The following is an 18,767-nucleotide window of genomic DNA, read 5'->3' on the forward strand; positions in this document are numbered from 1 at the left end:
TGGGTTTCCTCCATGTGCTCTGGTTTCCCCACAGTCCAAAGACATGCAGGTTAGGCTAATTCTTCTTCTTCTTTTGGCTGCCCCCAATTAGGGGTCGCCACAGCAGATCTTTTGTCTCCATTGCTCCCTGTCTTCCGCATCCTTCTCTACCACACCTGCCACTTTCATGTCCTCTCTCACCACATCCATGTATCTCCTCTTTGACCTTCCTCGTTTTCGTTTGCCTGGCAGCTCCATCCTCAACATTCTCCTTCCAACATGCTCTGCATCTCTTCTCAGGATGGGCCCATATCATCTCAGTCTCATCTCTCTTAGCTTAATTCCCAAGCTCTCCACATGTGCTGCCCCTCTGATGTGCTCGTTCCTTATCCTGTCCAACCTTGTCACTGTCATCGCAAACCTTAACATCCTCAACTCCGCCACCTCCAACTTTGCATCCTGTCTCTTCGTTAAGGGTACAGTCTCCAATTCATACATTACAGCTGGTCTCACTACTGTCTTATACATCTTACCTTTCACTTTTGCTGGTACTTTCCTGTCACAAATGACTCCTGAAATCCTTCTCCAACTGCTCCACCCTGCCTGCACTCTCTTTCTCACCTCACTATCGCAGCCCCCATTTTCCTGCACAGTTGACCCCAGGTAATTGAATTCACCAACTTTCTTTACGTCTACTCCTTGCATCTTCACTACACTCTCATCCCCATTCTCATTGATGCACATGTATTCTGTTTTGCTACTGCTCACCTTCATTCCTCTTCATTCCAATGCATACCTCCATCTCTCCAAACCCAACTCATCCTCCTTTCTGCTTTCACCACATATCACAATATCATCCACAAACATCATGTTCCATGGTGACTCTTGCCTCACTTCGTCCATCAAGCTATCCATCACTATGGCAAACAAGAAAGGACTCAAAGCAGATTCTTGATGGAATCCCTTGATGGACCTTGAACCATTCAGTCGTTCCAACTGCACACCTCACTGCTGTTTCACTGTTCTCATACATGTCTTGCACCACTCTTTCTCATACTTCTCATTCACTCCACTCTTTCTCATACAATACCATAACTCATCTCTTGGCACTCTATCGTATGCCTTCTCCAGGTCTACAAACACACAATGTCGCTTTCTCTGGCCTTCTCTGCACTTCTCCATTTACATTCCTAAAGCAAAAATTGCATCCGACGTGCTCTTCCTTGGCATAAACCCGTACTGCTGTTCACAGATTGCTACCTCTCTTCTCAATCTTGCCTCCAATACCCTTTCCCATAGCTTCATGGTGTGGCTCATCAATTTTATTCCTCTGTAATTCCTGCAGCTCTGTACATCTCCCTTATTCTTGTATATTGGGACGAGCACACTCTTTCTCCATTCATTTGACATTTTCTCATTCTCTAGAATCTTATTAAACAAACAGTCTCATTAGGAACTCCACAGCCGTCTCACCCAGACATCTCCAAGCCTCAATCAGGATACCACCTGGTCTGACTGCCTTCCCAGTCTTCATTCTTTTCATGGCTGCCCTCACCTCATCCTTACTAACCAACTCTGCTTCCTGATTTGCTGTCTCCAACAAATCTGACCTTTTCTCTCTCGGATTCTCCTCATTTAATAAATCCTCAAAGTACTCTTTCCACCTTCTTAATACACTCTCTTTGTTTGTCAGCACATTTCCATTTACATCTTTCATCACTCTTACCTGCTGTACATCCCTCGCTTCCCTGTTTCTCTGCCTATCTACTCTGTACAGGTCTTTCTGTCCTTCTTTGGTCTCTAGTCTTCCGTGCAACTCCTGGTACGCATCTGCTTTTGCCTTTGCTTCTGCTCTTTTTGCCTTCTGTCTCGTCTCTATGTATAACCACCTGCTTTCCTCATCTCTCTGGTCATCCCAATTCTTCTTTGCTAGCCTCTTCTCTTTTATAATTTCCTGCACTTCTTTGTTCCACCACCATGTCTCCTTGTCTTCCTTCCTCCTTCCCGATGACCACCCTAGCACCTTCCTTGCTGCCTCTCTTACGAGTACAGCAGTAGTATTCCGATCGTCTGGCAGACTTCCATGACCACTCAATGCTTGTCTCATTTCTTCCCTAAACTACTTCTGATGTTCAACCTCTTAGTTTCCACCACTTAATCTTCGACTCCACTATTTCACGCTTCCTCTTTTTCACTTTCAAGCTCATCCTGCACACGACCGCTTGATGTTGTCAAGCTACACTCTCCCCTGCCATCACTTTACAGTCTCCAATCTCCTTCAGGTTACCCTTTCTGCAGAGTATATAGTCCACCTGTGTAGATCTTCCTCCACTCTTAAACGTCACCCTGTGCTGCTCTTTCTTCTCAAAGTATGTATTGACTATTGCCAAATTCTTCCTCTTTGAAAAATCAACCACCATTTGCCCTTCCACATTTCTCTATCTTACACCATATCTGCCCATCACGTCCTCATCTCCTCTGTTTCCCTCGCCAGCATGTCTGTTGAAATCTGCTCCTATCAGCACGCGCTCCTCCCTTGGTATACTTTCTACCACTTCATCCATCTTTTCCCAGAAAGACTCTTTCTCTTCATTCTCACATCCTACCTGTGGGGCATATGCATACACAACATTGATTACCACTCCTTGAAACTCCAACTTCATGCCTATCACTCTATCTGACATCCTCTTCACATCAATCACACTGTTGACCAACTCTCCCCTCAAAACAATACCAACACCATTTCTCTTTCCATCAACTCCGTAATAAAACAACTTGCATCCACCTCCAATGTTCTTGGCCTTGCTTCCTTTCCACCTCGTCTCCTGCACACACAAAATGTCCAACTTCCTTCTTTCCATCATACCTGCTAACTCTCTCGCTCTGCCAGTCAGTGTTCCCACAGTCAGTGTTCCTACCCTCAATTCTAAGCTTCTTCCCTTCCATCTTTCATGCTCTCTCCTAACACGCCTCCCCCCTTTCTTTCTCCTTCTCCGTTTTGGCACAGCATTAGCACACTTTCCACCGGCACCCTGTTGACCAACAGTACCGGAGGCGGTCGTTGTTAACCCGGGCCCCGACTGATCTGGTATGGTATTTCTCTTTTCATTCCACATGCTAGATTTGGCACAGTCTTATGCCGGATACCCTTCCTGACGCAACCCTCTCCAATTTATCCGGGCTTGGGACCAGCACCAAGGGTACGCTTATGCACCCCCAGTGGCTGGATTGCAGGTTAGGCTAATTGGTGGCTCTAAATTGATCATGAGTGTGAATGGTTGTTTGTCTCTATGTATCAGCCCTGCGATGATCTGGCGACTTGTCCAGGGTGTATCCCGCCTCTCGCCCATCGTCAGCTGAGATAGGCTCCAGCTTGCCTGTGACCCTGCACAGGATAAATGGCTACAGATAATGGATGGATGGTAAACACTATTAGCTTTTTGGTTAACAAGTTTATTGAGTCGAGCAGCTTTTTGTAAATTAACTAGCACTCATATTAATCCCTTAAAAGTCAATTTAATTAAATTTAATTTAATGACAGATAGATAGATAGATAGATAGATAGATAGATAGATAGATAGATAGATGGATTTTTATTGTTATTGTGATGTAAAACAGCCAACCAATTTCATTGTACTGTACAAAAAAAAAAAAATTGCTTGGCCGTTCTTTGCCGGTGCAAATAACATAAAAGTTAAATAAAAGATCAATACTAAGACACATTTCATGCCATGTTCTTGAACCATGTCTAAATAAATAAACCTAAACACAGCAAAAAAGCTTTATTTCATCAAGTGTAACATACTACATAATACACCAATTTTGTACAAAGTGTACCTGAGACTACTGATGTGTTCGTAAGGCAAAGGGTTGTAATACCAAATACTGGCTTAGTTTATTACATTGGTGTTTTTTAAATGTTGAAAACATTTAATTTAATTATATTAAGGTGTCTTTGTTTTCTTTGTAATTCTTAACATATTTGTCTAGACATGCTTGGTTTTTGATATTTGCTTTAGTTTTGCAGTGGAGCTATGGGATGGATGTTGTGGAAGTCTGTCTCACCCAGAATCTGTTCTGAAAGTATTTTCTCAGACATTCATTCATGTGGTTTAGACCAGTATTTCTCAACCACTGGGCCGCGGCCCACTAAGCACCATCTAGTGGGCCACAAATTATTTTTTCAAGTTGAAGCTAATTTTTACTCATAGTAGGGTACAATTGCTGGGTTGCATCCGACATCACATCCGCCTCATTAAGTTATGGTCACACTACAGCTCGCGATGCTTTGCAATGGGTTATTGATGAAAATGAGGCATTTTGCTGGCGATGCATGGCGATATACATGTGAGCTAAAGGTTGTGGTCACACAGCAGGTGAACACTCGACTGTCACGCCTTTACGCGCTTGAGCCTGGTGCAGCTCGAGTGGCTGCATTCACTCACGGAGCGCGTTGTATGCACTCTTGGAACCCAGTCATTATGGGAAACACCTGATACTGATTTGAGCACAATCAGCATGCATAGATACGGATGCTGTTTTCACCGAGGCTTTGCAAAGTATTATCATTATCACTGTCACATTTGTTTCTAGCCATGTTTATAATGCTGTTTAAAAATTCTGCTTTATGAACTTGTGGCAGCGGAGGTCTGGCCAAGCGTCAGTTTGTGAATGGAGGGCCATGTCAGCACAGGGATATCGCTTTATTTTAGTTCTGGTGGACTATGCAATGCGATATCTGGAAGTGGTGCCTCTCCGCAATATTTCTGCACGCAGTATTGCGGAAGTGCTCTTCTGTATTATCTCCCAGGTTGGGATTCTAAAAGAAATCCTGACAGACCAAGGCACTACGTTTATGGCACGTACACTGCACAAACTGTATGGGTTATTGGGGATTCAGTTTATCCGCAACAGTGCCTGTCACCCACAAACACATAGCTTAGTGGAGCATTTTAATCAAACACTCAAAAACATAATTCGGAAATTTGTAAGTGAGGGTGCATGTAATTGGGATAAATGGCTCGAGCCCCTGTTATTTGCAGTACGAGAGGTCCCGCAAGCCTCCACAGGTTTCTCACCATTTGAGTTATTATATGGGCGTAAGTCGTGTGGCATTTTGGATGTGCTATGCAAAAATTGGGAGGGTGGACCTTCGACTAGCAAGAACAAAATTCAATACATTCTCGACCTGCGCACAAAACTCCACACACTCACACACTTAACCCAGGAGAATTTACAGCAGGCACAAGAACGTCAAATCCGGCTGTATGACAGGGGCATGCACCTTAGAGAGTTCACACAAGGAGACAAAGTGCTCATATTATCGCCCATGTCGAGCTCCAAATTAATCGCCAAGTGGCAAGGGCCCTTCAAGGTCACACGGCGAGTCAGGGATGTCAACTATGAGGTGAGACAAATGGATAGGGGTGGGGCATTGCAAATTTACCACCTAAACCTGTTAAAACTTTGGAACTAGGGGGTCCCCGTGGTGTTGGTGCCAGTAGTCCCAGAGAAGGTGGAGCCGGGGCCGGAGGTAAAAAAAGTAATATCTCAAACCACTCCGGTCCCTTGTGGAGACCCTCTCACTGGCACAACTCATGGAGGTGGACAAGTTGCAAAAGGACTTTTTTGACATGTTCTTGCCCCTGCCCGGCTGCACCAACCTCATAGAACACCACATTGAGACGCCCCCGTGGGTGGTGGTGCATAGCCACCCTTACCACTTGCCCAAACACAAAAAAAAGTAGTTTGGGATGAACTCAAGGCCATGCTCGAAATGGACATAATCGAGGAGTCCCACAGTGACTGGAGCAGCCCAGTGGTCCTGGTTCCCAAGACCAATGGGTTGGTCCGGTTCTGTGTGGACTATAGAAAAGTCAATGCAGTGCCTAAATTTGATGCATACCCAATGCCTCGCATTGATGAGTTGCTCGATCGGTTAGGCGCTGCTTGCTTTTATTCAACACTGGATCTAACAAAGGGATATTGGCAGATACCCTTGACTCCGCCATCTCGAGAGAAAACAGCCTTTTCCACACCGTTTGGATTACACAAAAGGGAGCACCACATCCGGTCCAGTGGACGGAGCAGTGCCAACAGGCTTTCACCAAGGCAAAAGCTGCACTGTGTGGGGGGGGCCACTTTTACACTCCCCGACTTCTCTTTCCCCTTTCTTTTATAGACAGATGCATCGGACAGAGGGCTGGGAGCCGTTCTGTCCCAGAAGGTGGAGGGCGAGGAGCGTCCCATGCTGTACATCAGCCACAAGCTCTCAATGCGTGAAAGCAAGTACAGCACTATTGAAAAGGAGTGCCTGGCCATCAAGTGGGCAGTCCTCGCCCTCTGATACTACCTGCTAGGGTGCCCTTTCACCCTCTGTTCAGACCACACACCCCTCCAGTGGCTCCACTGCATGAAGGATGCCAATGCGCGGATCACCCATCGGTATCTTGCCCTCCAGCCGTTTAAGTTTGAGGTGTCCACAGGCTGGGGGCGCAGATGGGGGTGGCAGACTTCCTGTCCCATTGGAGGGGGGGTCGGCTGCAGGCTGGACAGCTCCCCGGCCTGAGTATGTGGCAGCGGGGGCATGGTCAAGCGTCAGTTTGTGAATGGAGGGCGGGGCCGGGGAAGGTGAGTGGCTAAGTCATTACACTTGAGGTCAATTAATATATGTGTGTGTGTGTGTGTGTGTTGCAGGGATAGTGGAGCATAAAAGGAGGGGGAGAGCAGAGAATAGGTCTCTCCCGACCAGAACCTGTGTATGTGTGTGTGTGTGTGTCTGTGGCATGTGTGACTGTGTGTGAGCAGCGATTGATTAAACCTGAAAAGCAAAGAAAAATAAGGAAAATAAAGAGAGTGTGTGAAATCAGCTCCCGCCTGCCGTGCTTCTGTGCTCCACCCACATCAGGGATCTGTTACAGAACTGCTTTGCTTTTGCAAATATCACGCCTGTTAATAAACACTCTTCCTGCACTTAGATCCATTTACTATCTATCTATCTTGTAGTGTCCCTGATCCCCAGATCTTTAACCCAGTCACATAAAAAAAAAAAAAGTTGTACTCCTCTATGTTCTTCGAGGTTTTCATCTGTGTGTCCATGTAAAATGATGTCTGCAGCACCAGGTAGTCTGAAATTCCGTGGAGCTCATTGGATGGATAATTTTCCAACTCATAGGAAAAATCCTTCTTTAGTAGCATGTAAGGATTTATCCCATCGAGAGGTTTATATCCATGCCTTGGTTTTAATAACTTGCTTGCTTTCTGAAAGCAAACATGGCAATAAGTTCTTGTGTTAATGGACCAGACTCCACTTTTGGATCATTAATCCCTTTTGACTGAGAATGCCCTGCATGCATGGTTTGGCTTCTGGTACATCCATACAGTTTTAAATACAATAGCTACAATTAAAAATAGTTTGGTTTTATTGCATTTATTTAATTCCTGGGCTCCCATCTGTAACAGGGAGTGATGTTGCATCCCATTAATGCACTTTACAATATATTATTAGATTCTAATAAAATAGATGAGCCAAAATAATTGGGGAACTTTTTTAATGGGCCCCGACTTGGCACAAGTATGAATAGGTGGGGCTTACTGCAGAAAAGGTCGAGAACCCCTGGTTTAGACCACAGTATGACTTATTGTAATCTGTAATAATGAATTAAACTTATACAGGTGTAGACAAATCCTAAATTCATTTCTTTCACCAGGGAAATAAAAGCTTCAGTATGCTGCCCAGTTGTTTTGGTTGACAGAAAACCTAAATAGCTAAAATTACAAAGGGGGGTAACTAATATTATTTAACCAAAAATGTAAGAAGAGTTAAGTCTGTGTATACACATCAGTGAAAACAAGTGAGCACTCAACCGATGCACTGCAAAAAATGATATCCTAGCAAGTGAAAATATTTTGAAAATAGTTGAAACAATCTAGCATTTCTTATTAGAAGGAAACAAGACACCAATTTTGAGATTATTAAACCTAGTTCTAGATTGCAACCAACTTATTCTAAGATGTCTTACCAAGTGTAATTATCTTACCGCACTTGCAGATTATTTCACTTGATTATAGTCTAAATGTTCTCAAATTTATTATGTTTTTTATTATATTAGGATGGCTAGTTACGGAAGAGGATTAGGGCCACTGAGAAAAAAAAAGTGAGTTCTGACTTTTTTTTCCTCAGAATTCTGACTTTAAAAGTTTCTGACTTTAAATTCTGACTTTAAATTACAAATATTATTTAACCAAAAATGTAAGAAGAGTTAAGTCTGTGTATACACACCAGTGAAAACAAGTGAGCACTCAACCGATGCACTGCAAAAAATGATATCTTAGCAAGAGAAAACATCTTGAAAATAGTTGAGACGATCTAGCATTTCTTATTAGAAGAAAACAAGACACCAATTTTGAGATTATTAAATCTAGTTTTAGATTGCAACCAACTTATTCTAACATGTCTTACCAAGTGAAAGTCAGAATTCTGAGATTAAAGTCAGAATTCTGAGAAAAAAGTCAGAATTCTGAGAAAAAAGAATTCTGAGTTTAAAGTCAGAATTCTGAATTTAAAGTCAGAATTCTGAGTTTAAAGTCAGAACTCACTTTTTTTTTTTCTCACAGTGGCCCTAATCATCTTCTGTAGCTAGTTTTTGAAGTGTGGGCCTCATTTATCCATCTTCATGGTTATGTTTTCATTTTGGTTAAATTTGGAGGAAATGTGAGCCATCGGCCAAGGAAACATTATTTAGTTTTTGATGGAAATCCAGATATGTATGTGGATCCATGATGATTTTATCTGTTCCCAACGTAACTCAAAAAGTACAGATTTGGATGAAATTTGGTGGACAGCTTTAGTATTATCCTAGGGTCAAGCGATTTGATTTTGATGTTGATAATATGTGGCTTGGTGGAGATATGGACTCTACTGAGTGCTCTTCTAGTTTAGTAAAGTTCTGTGTAAATGCTTTTCGTTAGCCAAACAAAAAACAAAAATAAACATTCCTGCCAGATTTACAAAAGTTTTGGTCATACGTACATTTTTTTTTCTACCCATGTGCACAAATTACTGAGCTGGTTCCTGGTGCAGTCGATTCACACTTAGCCTCACCCTCAAACCTTCATAAAAGGCAAAGCTCACAGAGAACTGAAAACATCAAAATGGTGACAAAACGGTGAAGGAGCGCCTCTTAGCTGTGGTGATCCTGTAACGCAGCACGTTACCAACCACAGACACACACAAACTGTTCCTCCTGTGATAAGATGCCGTTACTTTTTTCGCAATTGAACAGCTTGTCTTTTGTCTTAATTGATGGATTTAAGTCATTAATATGAAATGAATGCTCAGCTCCTGTGTTTTCTCCTCTCAGCTCCACCGTTCCAGCAGATCTGTTGCTGAAGGCCAAGCAGGAGGGTTTCTCAGACCGGCAGGTGGGCCGGGCCCTCGGGGCGTCTGAGGCGGAGACACGCTCCCTCAGACTGAGCCACAACATCCAGCCCTGGGTCAAACAGGTCAGGGTACCATGCTCTAAGAACCACCAGTATCAGTGAAAGAAGGATGGCTGTACTAATAGTATTGTCTGCTGTGTCTTTCAGATCGACACGCTAGCTGCAGAATATCCGGCTGTCACTAACTATCTGTACTGTACTTACCATGGCCAGGTGAGACACTGTGCTCATCAAAATAATGCCAATGTATTGAATAGTCAGATATGGACTTGTACAACAAAATGCTGTGGATAATAGAACAGCGTAAGGAACAGTGTAGTTATGACAGGAGTGGATTTGATTATTGTTCATTAACAGCACATCTTGTAAGACTTTCTCTTTTACACTGTACCGCATCAAATTGCCTGCGATTGCATGATTATTTCTGAAAGAATAACACCTCGTACTTTTTATCTACTTACAGTTACCTTTAAGGTCCACAAAACCGGTTAGTTCCTGATATTACTTACATTACACTACCGTTCAAAAGTTTGGGGTCACTTTGAAATGTCCTTATTTTTGAAAGAAAAGCACTGTTCTTTTCAATGAAGATCACTTTAAGCTAATCAGAAATCCACTCTATACATTGCTAATGTGGTAAATGACTATTCTAGCTGCAAATGTGTGGTTTTTGGTGCAATATCTCCATAGGTGTATAGAGGCCCATTTCCAGCAACTCTCACTCCAGTGTTCTAATGGTACAATGTGTTTGCTCATTGCCTCAGAAGGCTAATGGATGATTAGAAAACCCTTGTACAATCATGTTAGCACAGCTGAAAACAGTTGAGCTCTTTAGAGAAGCTATAAAACTGACCTTCCTTTGAGCAGATTGAGTTTCTGGAGCATCACATTTGTGGGGTCGATTAAATGCTCAAAATGGCCAGAAAAATGTCTTGACTATATTTTCTATTCATTTTACAACTTATGGTGGTAAATAAAAGTGTGACTTTTCATGGAAAACACAAAATTGCCTGGGTGACCCGAAACTTTTGAACGGTAGTGTACCGTATGTCAGTGGGTGCAGGCACTTACAGACGCAGTTGCAGGGGAGAGTGGGTGTGTCGCAAACTAGCAGCCAAATCCAAAACGTGAGACAGGAAGCAGAGTCAGGTACAGGCAGAGGGTTGGTCGGTCAGCGAACAGAACATCGGGGCAAGAGTCCGAGTATAAACAAAAGCAGGGTCAATGTTGCGGAAGCCAGTACAGGAAATGGAATGGCTTGGTGTGGTCCGGTACAGAGACATGGAACAACACTTCTCACTGAGGGCGTGTGGTTGTGACCCTGAGTGCTGAGGTGTGATGAGGAACAGGTAAAAAGCCACCCCCCCCCCCCCCCCAAAAAAAAAGCGCACTGACACTGGAGACTCCTTACAAGAATGTTCATAAACATCTCCACATGTAAAACCTTTCCATATCAGTGATTATACATGTTCTGAATCCATTTATGCAGACTGTCTACTGTAGAATGTAACTGTGAATGAGCTGTTACAATAGAAACGATAATGTATATACAAGCACGGCCGAGTTTTACAACCTGGGCTCAGCCAAAAAGAAAAAAAAATAGCTGATATGACAAAAGCTCACAAACAGTTTATAGTAATGCAAAAGCTTATTTAAAATATCATTTAAAAAAAGTACAAAACCTGTGCGGTAATTTTAAATCAGTTTTAAACGTTTTCTATGGTTCATCCCAGGCTAAAAATATTAAGCGAAAACGTGAGAATCCTCTTCATTAGAGACAGTGTGTGAGAGAGAGAGAGACAGGAAGATAGAGACAGAGCATGAGACAGAGAGAGACAGACACTACGTTCACACTGCAGGCTGAAGTGACTCAAATCCGATTTTTTCGCCCATATGTGACCTGCATCCGTTCTTTTATTGACAATATGAACGACACAGATCCGATTTTTTCAAATCCGACCCAGGCCGTTTGGATATGTGGTCCTAATTCCGATTCCTATCCGATCTTTTCATATGCGACTTCAGTCTGAACCGCCAGGTCGCATTCATCCGACTTACACGTCATCAACAAGCCACAAACGTCACTATTGTTAAGTTGTTAATGAACTCGGTGTCGGTGAAGGAGCGAAGCACATCTACATCCCACCATTCCTGGCTGCGACTCCGCACCCACACGTTCCTTTGAACGGAGGTTGCAGTCACTACCCCGCAGAACGCCTGAGCCAAAACCCTTCCTTCTCAACCTCCTCCTTAACATCAGGCTATTGTGCATGTTCTGGCTCCGTCGCAACAACAACTGCATCATTGCCAGGTACTCCATGCTGGCTACTGTCATACACAGGAAACTTTAGGTTACTTCCGTAAACACTGGCCATGCTCACTGCGTGTAACGTCGTCGTATCCTGCAATGCGCATGCGGAACACTTTTAGGTCGCTTTTCGTTCATACTGAGGATCACATACAAGTCACATATATTTGTTAATGTGAACGACCTCACAAAAAAATCGGATTTCACAAAAAAATCGGAATTGAGCATTAAGCCTTGCAGTGTGAACGTAGTGAGAGAGCGTGAGACAGAAAGACAGAGAGCGAGAGACAGAGAGAGTGCAAGACAGATACAAAGAGTGAGACAGAGGGAGAGAGACAGAGAGAGCGCAAGACAGAGAGCATGAGAGAGAGAGAGAGACAGAGTGAAAGAGACAGAGTGAGAGACACAGGGAGAGAGAGAGAGAGACAGAGAGCCCATTCACATAACTTTTATTCCAGTATATTGTTGTTATAATTATTAGCTCATGCAGTTGACAGGCGACGAATTTATGGCATCATGTGTTGTCCAGTGTCGTCCGCATTTCACGTAAATCACTTCTTCTCGGTCAATTCCTCATCGTTTTGGGTTCTTTCTGGCAAATAGGTCAGCATTCCTAGGGTTTATATACAGTGCTCAGCATAAATGAGTACACCCCACAACAAAAACTACTACATCTAGTACTTTGTCTGGCCTCCATGATTTTTAATGACGGCACCAAGTCTTCTAGGCATGGAATGAACAAGTTGGCGACATTTTGCAACATCAATCTTTTTCCATTCTTCAACAACGACCTCTTTTAGTGACTGGATGCTGGATGGAGAGTGATGCTCAACTTGTCTCTTCAGAATTCCCCATAGGTGTTCGATTTGGTTCAGATCAGGAGACATACTTGGCCACTGAATCACTTTCACCCTGTTCTTCTTCAGAAATCCAACAGTGGCCTTAGATGTGTGTTTAGGATCATTGCCATGTTGGAAAAGTGCACGACGACCAAGGGCACGGAGTGATGGTAGCATCTTCTCTTTCAGTATAGAGCAATACATCTGTGAATTCATGATGCCATCAATGAAATGCAGCTCCCCGACACTAGCAGCACTCATGCAGCCCCACATAAGGACACTGCCACCACCATGTTTCACTGTAGGCACCATGCATTTTTCTTTGTATTCCTCACCTTTGCGACACCATACAGTTTTGAAGCCATCAGTTCCAAAAACATTTCTCTTGGTCTCATCACTCCAGAGTATAGAGTCCCAGTAGTCTTCATCTTTGTCAGCATGGGCCCTGGCAAACTCTAGGTGGGCTTTTTGTGCCTGGGCTTTAGGAGAGGCTTCTTTCATGGACGGCATCCATGCATGCCATTCCTCTGCAGTGTACGCCGTATTGTGTCACGGGAAATAGTCACCCCAGTTTGGCTTTCTACTTCTTTAGATACAGTGGTGCTTGAAAGTTTGTGAACCCTTTAGAATTTTCTATATTTCTGCATAAATAGGACCTAAAACATCATCAGATTTTCACACAAGTCCTAAAAGTAGATAAAGAGAACCCAGTTAAACAAATGAGACAAAAATATTATACTTGGTCATTTATTTATTGAGGAAAATGATCCAATATTACATATCTGTGAGTGACAAAAGTATGTGAACCTTTGCTTTCAGTATCTCGTGTGACCCCCTTGGGCAGCAATAACTGCAACTAAATGTTTCCGGTAACTGTTGATCAGTCCTGCACACCGGCTTGGAGGAATTTTAGCCCGTTCCTCCGTACAGAACAGCTTCAACTCTTGGATATTGGTGGGTTTCCTCACATTAACTACTCGCTTCAGGTCCTTCCACAACATTTCCATTGGATTAAGGTCAGGACTTTGACTTGGCCGTTCCAAAACATTAACTTTATTCTTCTTTAATCATTCTTTGGTAGAACGACATGTGTGCTTAGGGTTGTTGTCTTGCTGCATGACCCACCTTCTCTTGAAATTCAGTTCATGGACAGATGTCCTGACATTTTTCTTTAGAATTCGCTGGTATAATTCAGAATTCATTGTTCCATCAATGATGGCAAGCTGTCCTGGCCCAGATGCAGCAAAACAGGCCCAAACCATGATACTACCACCACCATGTTTCACAGATGGGATAAGGTTCTCATGCTGGAATGCAGTGTTTTCCTTTCTCCAAACATAACGATTCTCATTTAAACCAAAAAGTTCTATTTTGGTCTCATCCATCCACAAAACATTTTTCCAATAGCCTTCTGGCTTGTCCACATGATCTTTAGCAAACTGCAGGTGAGCAGCAATGTTCTTTTTGGAGAGGAGTAACTTTCTCCTTGCAACCCTGCCATGCATACCATTGCTGTTCAGTGTTCTCCTGATGGTGGACTCATGAACATTAACATTAGCAAATGTGAGAGAGGCCTTCAGTTGCTTAGAAGTTACCCTGGGGTCCTTTGTGACCTCGCTGATTATTACATGCCTTGCTCTTGGAGTGATCTTTGTTGGTCGACCACTCCTGGGGAGGGTAACAATGGTCTTGAATTTCCTCCATTTGTACCCAATCTGTCTGACTGTGGATTGGTGGAGTCCAAACTCTTTAGAGATGGTTTTGTAACCTTTTCCAGCCTGATGAGCATCAACAACGCTTTTTCTGAGGTCCTCAGAAATCTCCTTTTTTCATGCCATGATACACTTCCACAAACATGTGTTGTGAAGATCAGACTTTGATAGATCCCTGTTCTTAGGGTGCCCACTCACACCTGATTGTCATCCCATTGATTTGAAAACACCTGACTCTAATTTCACCTTCAAATTAACTGCAAATCCTAGCAGTTCACATACTTTTGCCACTCACAGATATGTAATATTGGATCAATTTCCTCAATAATTAAATGACCAAGTATAATATTTTTGTCTCATTTGTTTAACTGGGTTCTCTTTACTTTTAGGACTTGTGTGAAAATCTCAAGATGTTTTAGGTCATATTTATGCAGAAATATAGAAAATTCTAAAGGGTTCACAAACCTTCAAGCACCACTGTAACTGCAGTGAACTTGCATGCCTATTTTCTTCAACCCTTCTCATCAGAAGACGCTCCTGTCGAGGCGTTAACTTCCATGGACGACCTGGACGTCTCTGTGAGATGGGTGCAGTTCCAGCTTTCTTAAATTTTTGTACCACTTTTGCTACAGTATTCTGACTGATAAGTAAAGCTTTGCTGATCTTCTTGTAGCCTTCACCTTTGTGGTGTAAAGAAATTATTTTCTTTGGGGAATTCTGAAGAGACAAGTTGAGCATCACTCTCCATCCAGCATCCAGTCACTAAAAGAGGTCGTTGTTGAAGAATGGAAAAAGATTAATGTTGCCAAAATGTCGCCAACTTGTTCATTCCATGCCTAGAAGACTTGGTGCTGTCATTAAAAATCATGGAGGCCATACAAAGTACTAGATGTAGTAGTTTTTGTTGTGGGGTGTACGCATTTTTGCACCACCCTAATTTGAGTAAAACTGAAAAATGTGTAATCTAAGTTTATATTATTAACCTTACTTTTTCCCGTTATAAGTTAAACAGATGTTATATTAAACTTTGTCTTTTCAACATTTTGGAAATTGTGTTCATTGAGATATTGTTTAAAATGTTACTTTTCAAAGGGGGTGCACTCATTTACGCTCAGCACTGTAGCTTCTATATATAGCTTGTATATAGTGTATATACGTAGCTTGCAACATTCATTGCGTAAGATGGCCCACTTTAGATCGTTCCTTCTGGACTAGACGGGGCCAGAGTGAGCTACGCCGTCACTGATGGTCTCATTTTTATTTTATCATTAATTACCGTTGTAGATGTCAAATTATGTGTAATTTATGAATTAAACTTTATCATCGGTATTTATGTACACAAAAGCAAGCTGTATATCCGATTCACTTCTATCCGCAGTTTCAGATCCACGTTTAACAGATAAACATTTCAAGGATAAAAAGCTAAACAGGCTAAAGAATATAGTTAGTGATGTGATTGATATATCAGTTGGTTGCTAGGCTGTTGCTAGGTAGTTGTCATGTTCCAAAGAGTGGATAAGATGCAGTTTTAATTATGATCAGTATATCTGAGTTAATGCTGCTTCAAATCATGTGAAGACAGGAATGAGACAGTCCCCATGTCAGGTGGCAAGTGTTATTCTGATTTTTCCCAAAAGCACAAGCACACTGTGCCACATTCCCTTCCAGCGGGTTTCATTCGTTTGGTTCGATAGCATGCAATATTGTTAGCATATCGCTTATCCTATGTGTATTACATCACTCTACCCAAAGGAGAAAGAGCATTGAATATGGTTTAGGATATTGCATGGTTGTTAAGACAACATGACAATGTCACACGTCAGCGACGTAAAACTTCCGCACTAGTGAGCGACTGACAATTTGTAAACAAACATGGCCGCCAGGTTTGCTTTGTTAAATACGGAAGAATTCGAGAGAATTTTGAAAGAGAAAGACGCATTGAACACCCGAAAGGAATGTGCATAATAATAATAATAATAGGCGGCACGGTGGTGTAGTGGTTAGCACTGTCACCTCACAGCAAGAAGGTCCGGGTTCGAGCCCCGTGGCCGGCGAGGGCCTTTCTGTGCGGAGTTTGCATGTTCTCTCCGTGTCCGCGTGGGTTTCCTCTGGGTGCTCTGGTTTCCCCCACAGTCCAAAGACATGCAGGTTAGACTAATTAGTGGCTCTAAATTGACCGTAGGTGTGAATGTGAGTGTGAATGGTTGTTTATCTATGTGCCAGCCCTGTGATGACCTGGCGACTTGTCCAGGGTGTACCCCGCCTTTCACCCGTAGTCAGCTGGGATAGGCTCCAGCCTGGAGACCAGGATAAAGCGGCTAGAGATAATGAGATTAGATGAGATCAGATATATTCCATTCAGCTACTGTACTTGTCTTCAGCTCATTCAGTATCATGCTAGCTGAATGGAATATATCAGATAGACCACAAAAAAGACAGCCAATATTATTTACATATGAATCATTTATTGGAGTCTGTTGTTCCTAAAAAAAAAAAAAACCACAAAATACAGTCAGTTCTGCTGTTTTATGACATGACATTTTTTGATGCTTGTTCTGTTCTAACAGGAACATGACCTGGACTTCAGAGATCAGAGCGTGATGGTTTTAGGCTGTGGTCCTTATCACATCGGTGAGGAATTGGCCTGTGTGTATATATATATTTTTTAACATGCACAATGTATTGGCCCCCTCTGGAAAAGCACCACCAAGGATCAAGTCTGACCAGATATTATTTGGGTGATGGTAATATCACTGACACTGACACTAACATGGGACTGTGTGTGGTGCTGGTATGAGTGTATCAGGTACAAGAGCATTGCCGGAGGTTTAAAGAAATGTACCATACATACCTTTAGAGTTAGATACTAAAGCTCATCCATTTTCTAAGCACAGTGTGTGTTAGTTATCATGTAATGATCCATACAGTACAGGTCTACCATGCTGTGATACTTACTACCCTATTTTACACCCGTGAGACCTGGACTATCTACAGCAGACACGCTAAGCAGCTCAATCACTTCCACTTGACCTGCCTCCACAAACTCTTTCATATCAAGTGGCAGGACAACATCCCCAACACGGAGGTCCTAAAATGGGCTGGAGTTCCCAGCGTTAACGCTCTTCTGCAGAAAGCCCAAGCCAGATGGACCGGCCATGTTGTCAGGATGCCAGATAGTCGACTGCTCAAACAGTTGTTATATGGAGAGCTGTGCCAAGGCAAGCACTCATCTGGGGGGCAGAAGAAACACTTCAAGAACAATCTCTCAAAGTGGCCCTCTCAACCCTAGAAATTGATCTCAACTCTTGGGAGTCGCTTGCTCAGGATCCTCCAGCATGGCAAGCAAAGCTCACCAGTGGTGCACATGTAGCATCACTGAGACCCAGAAGAAATGAGCTCAAACCATCGCCAGCCCCACTACAGCACCTACCCGTGCATGCCTGACATGTGGGAGGACCTTCAAAGCCCAGATTGGCCTCATCAGTCACCTCTGGACCCACAACTGCCACCCACCAAATTGAAGTCATGGTCATTTTCGACCCCAAAGAACGAACATCACATGGTCCATTTTGTTGTTCCTTATACCACAGCGTCACAGTCAGAAAGTGACGGTGTTCTAGAACAGCAGCTCTGTCAGTAATGCAGCTGTAACTCACAGGCACACATTCTAATATGGTTTCTGTAAGAACAACTAAACATTGGCATTTGAGGTGTTTGTTTAAATTTATGGAAGGAGTCTCCAGTTTTGGTAAGTTTTCCACCATGGGAAAGTCTTCAGGAGAGAGAGAGAGAGAGAGAAACAAATGCTAATATAAGAATGACTGACTGTTTTTTTCAACAAATGTTGTTAACATGAACTGGTTAGCTTTAGTAAAGTCCTGTAGTATAAGATAAATAAAACACTTTGGGAAGTGGGCGGGATCAGGAATTGCACTTCATCATACCACTCCATCGCTGATTATTTTCCTATAACACTGTGCTTTATTTGTTAAAGAAAGTGTTTGCAAAAAGCTTTGCATTTTCTACACTGACATCTCTCTACGCATCAACTGTAACCTAATAATCTTTAAACAGATGGCTCTGATATTGGGGTGCTCCCAAAACCCTTGACTAGCTGGAGCAGGTGAAGCGTAATTTGGGTTTTTAATGGTTTGGGCACATGGTGGTATTGGGATGGCTAATAAATTGGACAATGTAAATGCCAGGAAATGTTTCTGCAGGAAACCTGCAACAGATTGCACACTCTGACTGCTCTTGTGTATTAAACCGCGTGGTCTGTCAGGCTTCAAGTGATGCCAGTGATAGAGTGGAGTCTGGAATTGAAAACTTCATCAGGCGACCTCTAGACTGAACACATCGGACTGAACATAAATTACGGATGTAGATCTATGGCTATTTCTCAGTCTATTCACTTCTTCTGTTTATTCAAACTCTAGTGCACAGCCGATTCCACTGCCGTACTGTTTGCTTGAAAAAGCACAACTGGGG

General features: G+C 42.8%; 1 protein-coding gene across 1 annotated transcript in view; it reads left to right on the forward strand.

The window, feature by feature from the left end:
• Window positions 1-18,767, forward strand: part of cps1 (carbamoyl-phosphate synthase 1, mitochondrial) — a 250,918-nt gene that overhangs the window by 95,941 nt on the left and 136,210 nt on the right. The window contains exons 22-24 of the mRNA XM_060928996.1: window positions 9,342-9,483; window positions 9,568-9,633; window positions 16,847-16,910. Coding sequence (XP_060784979.1) covers window positions 9,342-9,483; window positions 9,568-9,633; window positions 16,847-16,910 — 272 coding nt within the window. The remainder of the gene's footprint in view (window positions 1-9,341; window positions 9,484-9,567; window positions 9,634-16,846; window positions 16,911-18,767) is intronic.

The sequence above is a fragment of the Neoarius graeffei genome, chromosome 9 (genome assembly GCF_027579695.1).
Source record: "Neoarius graeffei isolate fNeoGra1 chromosome 9, fNeoGra1.pri, whole genome shotgun sequence".
NCBI classification, from domain to species: domain Eukaryota; kingdom Metazoa; phylum Chordata; class Actinopteri; order Siluriformes; family Ariidae; genus Neoarius; species Neoarius graeffei.